The sequence below is a fragment of the Salvia hispanica genome, chromosome 2 (genome assembly GCF_029641045.1).
Source record: "Salvia hispanica isolate PSC_SH4W2 chromosome 2, Shi_PSC_v1, whole genome shotgun sequence".
NCBI lineage: Eukaryota > Viridiplantae > Streptophyta > Magnoliopsida > Lamiales > Lamiaceae > Salvia > Salvia hispanica.
The window spans coordinates 57094357-57104920 of NC_142693.1; the positions used below are offsets into that span (position 1 = coordinate 57094357).

The following is a 10564-nucleotide window of genomic DNA, read 5'->3' on the forward strand; positions in this document are numbered from 1 at the left end:
ACGGAATTAAATTTACGAGACATATACGAAAAAATTCATTAATTGCATTAAAAAAAGTACATTCATTTAAAAAAATAAATTACATAATAAAGAAAAAAAACTATCGCCGTGCAGTCTTTCGTGCCCACAACTCTTCAATTATATCATTTTGGAGTTGAATATGAGCATCCACTTGGCGCATGTCGGCATGTGCCTGGAGGCGGCCGACTTCATCGCGAAGTACCCCACGTCGTACGCTAGGGGTGGCCGTTCTGTGCCTTTGACCGGCTTCATCGTCATTGGCCCAATTAGTCAGTTGTATGTGCAAGATAATGCAGGCGTACATTATAACAGCAATGCAGCCGACATCCCACAAACGCGTTGGACCCTTGATTGCTGCCTATCGAGACCGGAGCACACCAAATGCGCGATCCACGTCCTTGCGCGCCGACTCCTGTCGTTCCGCAAAGTAGGCCTTCTTGTCATCCGCCGCATGCCTGATCGTCTTCACAAAGACGGGCCACCTAGGGTATATCCCATACGCCAAGTAGTAGCCCATATCATGCTGGTTGCCGTTGGCCACAAATGAGACGGCCGGACCGATGCCCTGACACTGCTTGTTGAAGAAGGGCGACGAGTTGAGGACGTTGAGGTCGTTGTTCGACCCGGCTACCCCAAATACGCATGCCAGATCCACAACCGGTAATCAGCTACGGTCTCGAGGATCATCGTGAATTCTTTCCCTTGTAGCCGGTCGTGTAGGCCCCCTTCCAGGCAGTCGGACAGTTCTCCCACTCCCTATGCATACAATCTATGCTGCCTAACATCCCGGGGAATCCATGCTGCTCCCCGTGCATCTGCATCAGATCATGACAATCTTGGGGGGTAGGGCTTCGAAGGTACTGATCACGGAAAATTGCAATCACGCCCTGACAGAAATACTTCAGACATTCCAGGCCTGCCAACTCACCGATGTGGAGGTACTCATCTCACATGTCTGCCGCGCCTCCGTAGGCCAACTGACTGATTGCCGTTGTGCACTTTTGAATAGGGGTGTGGCCGGGTCTGCCAGACGCATCGTGCCTGAAGCGAAAATAAAGATATCGACGCTCCAAAGCGTCAACGACACGTATAAACAACTCTCTCCGCATTCTAAAATGCCGCTTGAACATGTTGGCGGGAAACCACGGGTTCTCTGAGAAGTAGTCGTCAAATAGTCGCTGATGTGCAGCTACGTGATCCCGATCAATCACTGCTCGGCGGTGGACAACGGGAGGAGGGCGAGGTACCGCCTGCTGTTCGACCATTCGCATGTACCGCTCTAGCTCGCGGTTCATGTAGGCCTCCATAGCCTCGTTCATCTGCCGTTCGTACTCCTCAGTATCCCCACTACCACCACCGCTACCACCCGCGTTACTCATCGCTCGATGTTGCTCTTGTACAAAAATTTAGAGAGAGAGAAAACTCGTTAAAACAAGTGGTGCAAATGAAAATGAAACTAAAAGCGCGTATATATAGGTTTTCAATTTTTTTTAAAAAAAAACGAAAATTGGGGGTTGGCCGATCGGCACACCACAATGGCGGCCAGCGCCCTCAAATTGGCTAGACCACGCTGATTTTTTCGCCGATTCGCGGCTGGCCATTTCCAATAGTTCAGCTAGCGACGCAAATCGGCTAGCCGGTGGGCTAGCCGCTATTGGAGATGCTCTTAGGTAGTATCAATGCCTGAACAATATGTGCCAAAAATTATTACGAAACTCCTCAACAATGCAAAGTAAAAAAATGAGAGATCAATGTTATACACAGCACTACAAAACTAAAACAAGTGCTCAATAATACACAAATTAATAGTAGCAATTAGCTCATGTTGCCTAATTTAATTCACATAAAATGATGGCTCACCAACACTCACATAAATATGCCAAACAAAAAATTGAATTTGGCAAGAAACAACAGTGAATAATTTGAGAGCTCAATGACTCAATCACATCCTTAAGGTTTCTATCTAGACTGCTACTACACATTACCATGAAGTATAAATACAAAGTGGAACAGCTACAACTAGGCACCGTTAGCTGTGTGACTTCAACAACAATAATTTTACATTCCAACAATTTTATCAAACCAAGAAAGCAGGTGAAACTAAACCAGAAAATCAAGATACAGGGAACGCCAGTTTTTTCTATAGCCTAGTCAGCTTGCTTCATTTAATTTCGAGGCAAGTTGATTGCCTCGACGCATGGATATCCTTATGCAACATTCAACGAACAATAAAGCCTGAGCAATTATTCAATTGCATTGTATTAACTAGTAAGCTGTGTCGTTACTGCTAAACTATGTGTTTCCAGAGGCATCTCCTGGCAACTTTCGGTTGAGGTAGCGAATGACAGCATCTTCAACCCTGTCAAAGTAGAGCATTTCAACAGGTTAAAAACGCCTGAAAGCCACAACTGAGATTCCCATTGAACTTAAATACCTAAGATTATAAAAATCCCACCATCCAACAAATCAGCAAATGTAAACAGTAAAGATATACTTTTTGAAAGAATTTGGTCCTCGTGTTAACTGGTTTCAAGATCAGATATGAGCTAAAGACTCACGGAAATTTTTCACCATACGTTCCACATCCATTCACAAAGTATTGCGTTGATAATATTATCAAAAACACCAAGATGTTCAAGTGAATGTATAAATGTAAACATAAATCATACCATGGCTGGTTGTAAAAATCTGAATTGCGCTCTTTTTCTGCATTGCGACTACCTTCTCCAGAAACAAGCTTCAGATCCTTGTTTTGAGAATCTACAAGTGCATTTATAAACTCTACAGGCGACTGACTAAATCCAAGAAAGAATGCCCTTCTCCTCCGGTGCTCATGGATCTTTCTTATTGCAGCACAAATTGCTTCGTCACAGGCATCTATCTCTTTTGTCTTTTCAGTGTTGGCCAACAAAGCATTCAATTCTCTCTGTATCGGGAAGGGAACATCAACCAATACATCATAACATGCAGTTCCTACAGGACTATTTCCTGAAAGCTTTATCCTATGTTCCAGGTGAATGGGCTGTGGAGGAAACAGGTGGGGCGTAATTTTTTGTGTGACTGACGTGAACTTGACTTTGCCTTCCCCAAATACTCTTTGAAGTGGTGGATCACAGTTGAAAGAAGAAGGGTCATCTGGGCACTGCAATTTTCGAGCCTTAACATAATGCCATACCGCAGCCATAATTCTGGCACGAGTATCAACCTCAATACCTAAAAGCTCTGTCAAAGCTGCTGAAAGTTTAAACTTCTCAGGCATATAATTCATTTCTAGTCTTATGCTTGCAGTAAATTCTTGTTCTCCTTTCCTCTTGACCTCAAAACCTTCATGAGGAGCTGGTGCTCGAGTACTGTCCCATATAATTAAATGGTTATCAGGGTATATTTTCTGGTCGAGGGTGATGGTAACTCTCTTGAAAAATGCGGAGAACTTTGGATACGAGGGGTTAGATTTCTGCATCATTGCTGCCTGATCAGCATCCATTCCCTCCTCCAAAATCCTCCCTATAATCTTAAGAGTCCATGTAGGTGGCTCGGCATTTGGTTTCTTAGGAATGGTGCGAATCTGATTGGCAAAAGTGTTGAAGACATAAATACGCAGAGTTTTCTGAAGGTAAGTTGGAGTCTTTAGGGCATCTTGGATATCAATTTTCTTCCTTGTCAAGGCAGCATCCACTCGAGACTCAAACTCAAGGAGCTGAGTGTAGAGAGCTGACTCAGGCAAAATAGCTGCGACTCTTTCATGTAACTGTTTCTCTGGGAGCTTCTGCTTTTTCCTACGAGCAGCAGCCGAGGCATCCATTGGCCGCATTGGAGAGGCCACATTAGATGTCACAAAGCTTGGTGGACGAACAGGTGGTTTTTGTGGGAAGCGTTTGACTCCCAATCCCATGCTTCCAGCTCCTGAAAGAGAAGGAGACTGCGAACCCAAGTTTGCCATTCCTCCAGGATGACCCTGGTTAAACGAAAGCCCCTGAGCAGCTTGCAACTGAGCTTGTAGTTGTGCATGAGCTGCCATCATTTGAGCATGGGCATGAGCTTGCGCTTGTGCCTTCGACTGAGCCTGGGCCTGGGCAAGCGCTTGCGCCTGAGCTTCTGAAAACTGAAACTGGCCCGGAAATCCAGACCCCAGTTGCTGCTGTAGTGATGGATTCACAGGCATAGAATTCCCAAAAGGGGACGAACCCCCAATGTTCTTCTGAGGATTGTTGCTATTCGCGGCCATGGCTATATCTAAAACTGATTGAGCCCGTAGTCTTACCTAAGCATTTCCAGAAACCTTCCTGAATTTCATTGGTAAGTAATTCAGAAATCAAGTAGTCCATCTATCACAAGAAACAACTTCACAAAGAGCTTACTCACACACGCATCAGATAAATTAAGCTGCAGTCTGTGAAACAAAGCAGTGATCCAAAAATTGAAGGAAAATTGACATCAAATTAACCAGCAAAGACGAGTCAATGTGTTTCCGAAACCCTAAATTCCCCTAAAACTCATGGAAATCACTCATCAATCCAACAAAAAACGAGTAAAACAGAAGAACAGCATCTGGATCGCATAAAAACTAACTTCTTCAAATCAAAGGAGCTTCACCAGCAAGCAAAAATACAATTAATCTTAGAGAATTACAGACGACAATTTCCAATTCAACATACGTTGTCTGAGCTGTTGTGCATTTCTATAATCAACAGAAAATACATGGATTGGAGGAGCTCGGACAAGAGATCTTACACGAAGAATGGGGAGTCGGATTTAAAGTAGAATTCGGCATGTAGGCGAGTCAGCGACTTGGAGTTCGTCAGTTGTGTGTTCGTCTTCTCATAGGATGAGCTTTAAACGTGAAGGGCCGGGCCCCATTAAAATTCAAGCTATATGGGCTCTGGTTTTTTCGCACTGGAGTCTCAAAATGCGATGGGCTGGGCCCGTTATCATCTCAGGGATGAAATTACCAAAGTATTTCTATTTTTATTTATTCATTTTTGTGTTTTTTTAAAATTACATTACCCTATTAAGTATTAACATCCTCCGATTTCTGTTTAACTAGTACTACTACTCAGCTTCGTTCCTTAAAGAGACATCACACTTAACCTTTTTATATATCCTAAAAAAAATGTCAAATTTTTATTAATAAAACATCATTCATGCATCCATTTACATTTCTCTTTATTCTTCATTACTTTAATTACCCTTTTTTCTTTCACTAGGCACCTGTTTGGTTTTCTAGTCTTGTTACTTTTATCAATAAAAAGATCCTGAAGTGATTGGATATAATTAGGGCTGGATAAATATACCGAAAAAATGATATATTGATCGTATCGTACTGAAAAATATCAAAAAATATCGAATTTTCGGTGTACCGAAATTTCCGATACTATACAATACTGTATCGTAAGTTTTCGATACGATAATGATATGGATTTTCTTATACCATGGTATACCGTTTTATATCGAATATATGATATATATCGATATTATCGGTATACCGAAATATATCGAAAATCAATACGTATTGAATTATCGATACATGCCGTTTATACTGATTAAATAATAATATAATTTATTTTTTTAAGATTAAAAGTTTAAAATCATAAATAATATCCATTTAATTTATTTATACATTAAAAATATTTATTAGAAACCCTAAAATCATAAATAAATATCCATTTAATTTCGATATACCGTTCAAAACGGTATACCGAAATTTCGATACTGTAATAGTATAGATATTATCCATACCGAAATTTCGGTATACCGAAATCCTATATACCGAAACTTTCGATACGGCAAAGATATGAAATTCTTTCATATCGACATTTTCGATACGATAATGATACAAAATTTTAAGTACAATAAACCGTATCAACCCAGTCCTAGATATAATTGCTCCAAAAAAATATTTGGCCCTAGCATTTATAATCTTATATCAGGAAGTCCATCAATATAGAACACCTCTTGTGTGATCTCTTCTTGTTCCTGCAATCCGTCAAGTTAGAAAAAACCGCAGGCGATTCGCTCATTGGCGTAGCCGACCAAGATTTGGTTAGTTAATTTTGTATTTTATCTAATTGGCATTGGTAGTGATAGTGTATCGTCTTCATTGCGAATTTTTGTTTGGAATTGGCACAGATTTGAAGCATCGGTTTCATCGCAAATTGTATTTTTCGGATTAACTAGTCAAGATCTTCATAAAAAACTGATTGATTATATCAATACAATTAACCGAAATGCAATCAACATATAGTTTCAAATATAAACCAAATCAACAATAAAAAATAAATATAGCTTGAACTCTAAATAAAAATTCCATGGTCCTTCCTCACTGGCATAATGATTTGGTGTACCTCACCAATAATTCGTTGACAATTGGAAATAAAAAGGGTTTACATGCCACATTACTTGGACATAAATTTGACAACCTTATATCTAAATTTAGAAACATCCATTTAATCATTTTATGAAAAGTCTATTAAATTAAATATAGAAATTATATCATATGAATCATGAATTAACGTTAATAGTACAATCTATATATGCATATTAATTTCATAATACAATAATACTATGCACATAAAATTAATCATATTGCATTACTTTTCATGTTAAGAAAAAAAATTATATTATTATGGATAAAATCTTTTTTAATTGTTTTAGTATTTATATAGATGAAAAAATTTACATAAATAAAAATTATGACTGAACTTATATTTTGTTAGCATATAAGTAGTATATATTGTAATTTTCATTATATTTATTAGCATGTCAAAAATCAAGAATTTTGAACACAAGAAATAAAAAATAAAAAATGAAATATTTATATAATCTGAAAATATTATTATTTTATAAGAGAGATGTCTTGTACTTGTATTAGTATGTTGTAATTTTCATTATATTTATTAGCATCTAAAAAATCATGATTTTTTAACACAAGAAAATAAAAAATAAAAAATTAAATATTCATATAATCTGAAAATATTATTATTTTATAAGAGATGTCTTGTACTTATATTAGTATATTATGTAATGAATATAAATGAATATAAATTGTACTCGGTATATTAATTACATCAATTCATTAATTCATATGATAAGTATAATTCCTATATTTAATTTATTACATTTTCCATAAAATAATTAAATGTGTGTCTTTAAATATAGATATAAGGTTGACAAATATATATCCAAGTGATTTGGCATGTAGACCCTTTTTTATTTTCAATTGTCAAAGAGTTATTGGTGAGACACACCAAATCATTATGCCACTATGGTGAGGAAGGACCATGGAATTTTTACTCAGCTTTCTCTCTTAATATTTTGCCTGAACCATTTAACATGAATACATGATTGAATCCTGCAGGTTGAATCCACTATTATCGAGGTCTGCGGGCAATCCAATCCGATGCAGGAACTATCTCGGTACAATTGCTACATAGAAGAAAGTTAGGACATCTCTCTACAAAGCTTTACGTATTATCTGTATTGTGACTCTTCTATTCTCTCTCCTTTCACGTTAATTTTCCCATCTCTTATTCTTCACAATGAAGAATTAATAGTTATTATCAAGTAGATGAAGAATTTTCCCATCTCTTATTCTCTACAAAGCTCTACGTATTATCTTTGTGACAGTTGAAAAGTCACTTGGGTTCTAAAATTGTTGGACTCATGAATTAGTATAATTGAAGGCCAACTATACTTGCTTAATTCATACTCCCTCCGTCCGCGATTAGGAGTCCCGATCACTTTTGAGCACTCATTTTATAAAAATGATAAAAAATAGTTAAATTAGAGAAATGGTAAAGTAAAAAAGAGAATAATGTTGTGAAGACTCTTTTCAACATTATTCTCTCTCTTACTTTACCATTTCTCCACTTTAACTATTTTTAATTATTTTTATAAAACGGGTGTGCAAAAGTGACCGGGACTCCTAATCGCGGACGGAGGGAGTATTAATCTAATTTTAGTTCATTTCCTTTCTAAGTGGGCATAAGAAATTTTTTGTGAGTTTTACGTTCTCACGCTCTGCAATTTATCTGAAATTTTAGGAGAAGAAAGACAATGGAAGGGATTTTACATCTCGTGCTCTGCAATTTTATGATTTCTAAAATTTTAGAAGAAACAAAAAGCTGAAATGTATCGTGGAATTTTAGTTCGGAGAGTTAGACATGGAGGATAAAAAAAAAGAGGAATTGTGCGAAAGAGAAGAAGGGGAGAAGAAGAATTACATCTAGGAATGGTTTGTTGACATGCGTGAGTAAATGGTAGAGATGGAAGTGCAGAAAGAGAACATTAAGAATAATAGATAAAATAAAAAAATTATTCCACTTCACCTGCCACTAGGCCTGTAAATTCGGGTACCGGATATCCAATTCCGAAAATTCGGGTACCCGAACCTGAAATCTCAAAAATATCATACCCAATACCTGACCCTATGTGAATTTGGGTACCCTCATATCCGGTGCGGGTACCCGAACCTAACTAATCGGGTACCCATAAATCCGAAATTAATATTTCAAATTGATTCTTTTATATAAATTATATTGTGATAAGAATAGAAATTATTAAAAATAACACAATAATACTATTTATTGACTATTATTGAAAGTCTAAACTTCAACTCTAATGCTTTAGTGATGTGCAGGATGAGAGCACAATACATTTCAGGGTATTCAAAACCTTCAAATCAAGAGAATTCACTAGATCACTGAGTCTAGGAGATCTCAAACCAGCGAAGATTATGATCGTCAGACTCACTCTCAGTCAGCTATCAATAAAAACCTCAACCCACTATACTATTAATTAGTATAGAGAAGTAAAGGGTCGATCCTACAGAGAGGAATGAAGCGAAAGTAAGAGCTAGAGGACTTGGGAATGGGGTTGGCTGCTGCCTTGCAAACTTGGGTTGAGAATTTTAACTACTGGACTCGGAAATTATAAAATTATCTAACAGCTAGGCCTAGGAAACAGTAAATACGGTGCAAGCATTCATGGTGAAATAAAGAGAGCAAACAGAACATCTGGAATTTACTAGATCTAATGAGCAAACTTCCCTAAACGGCTAGACAAAGGAAATGCATGCAGTGCGAACCATTTTCCCAAAACAGAAATAGTACGGATGAAAAGCTGCAATATCGAAAATCTGGTTCTAACTAACAACGATCTTCATCTCCTTCAACACTCTAAGGGCTCGTCTGGTAGCCCGTAAATGGCGTGAAACACCATTCTTCCCCTTCCTTTCCATCGTTTGGTAGCACATACACCATTCCAGCGACCCGGTATACATTCGTCGGGTTTCACGGCTACATCTACTCTTATCAGCGCAAGTGTGTCAACACTATCAGAGTGAGGAGTGGTATTAGTTTTTGGCTTTCACCGATTACGCTGAAAGGAAGCTACTTGTACCAATTTGCCCTCATTTGGCGGTAATTACTTGCGTTTTGTGAACCCCAGAAGGTGAAATTTGGTCGTTGCTGTTGTGTAATTCTACACTCGCCGGCGTCGGACTCTTTTCAATTCTGGTTCCTTCGCACTACCTTCATCCGTGTATGTCAAATTGTCCATTTTTGGGTTCGATCTGTTGGCTGTGAATATGAATTTAGTGTTGATGTTTGAATTTGGGTCTGATTTGAACAAATTTGACTCTGCATCTATAGCTTTATAATTTGCACAACCGAATTGCATTGTTTAGGAGCTCAATCAGCGGTTTCAACTTCACACCCTATACTTGTTAATATATAAATTTGTACCCAGAATTCATAAAAATTAAAAAACGGCACAAAACTCGCCTTTTATATATGTATAGATTAGAATTTATAGTTGAAGGAACCGAACATTCTGGGAAGAAAAAGTTGTTTTAATTTGGAAAATGAAAAGATTTAAATTCTATTTGTAATAGTATGTTTTAAGGTTTCCATTTGGCGACCGAAAATAGAAGGGAGTGTGGAAGCTTTTATTTATTTGACTTTTATTGTATAATATAATTTTTTAAATATTTTGTGTAAGGTAAATACACAACTCATACGAAATGTTTTATCTTTATTTTTTCTCCACTCAACTAACAAAATAAAAATGTTTATAATCTCTTTTCGAAATACTTTATTTAGAGTGAGAAGGTACTATATACATTTCTTTTAGAGTATAGTACTATTTTGGTCCTTTACATATGGCCGATTTATGATTTTGGTCCAGAACATTCACTTTTCAAAAAGTAAGTCCGAAACAAATGAAAAACGATATCGCTTGCGTCCTTTTTTGACGGCACCGTTAATTTTCGACGGTCAACCGTCAATTAGTGAAAATTTGATCGGATTAGACTTAATCTGAGATTATTAGTTGGTTAATTTTATGTTAATTATTTTGCTAATAATTCAATTTTTTAAATATTTTTGAATATGAATAATCAAACACATTTTTCACTAAGTATTCAAACTGGAAATTCAAAACGACACTTTCTCTCTTTTCTTTAATCTCTCTCATCACTCTCTAAGAAGAACCCTAGTTCTTCATTCTGACCAAGAAGCCCGATTCCGACCAAAGCCACCTGATTCCG

At 37.3% G+C, this 10564-nt stretch overlaps 1 protein-coding gene across 1 annotated transcript; it reads right to left on the reverse strand.

The window, feature by feature from the left end:
• Positions 1-1939: 1939 nt before the first annotated feature.
• On the reverse strand, positions 1940-4853 carry LOC125220771 (SWI/SNF complex component SNF12 homolog). Its single transcript, XM_089065630.1, has 3 exons — positions 4753-4853; positions 2691-4304; positions 1940-2380 (listed from the first exon to the last, which is right to left on the reverse strand). Exons 2-3 carry the CDS (start codon positions 4244-4246, stop codon positions 2314-2316), a joined length of 1623 nt encoding a protein of 540 aa, XP_088921756.1. The 5' UTR covers positions 4247-4304; positions 4753-4853; the 3' UTR covers positions 1940-2313.
• Positions 4854-10564: the final 5711 nt, after the last annotated feature.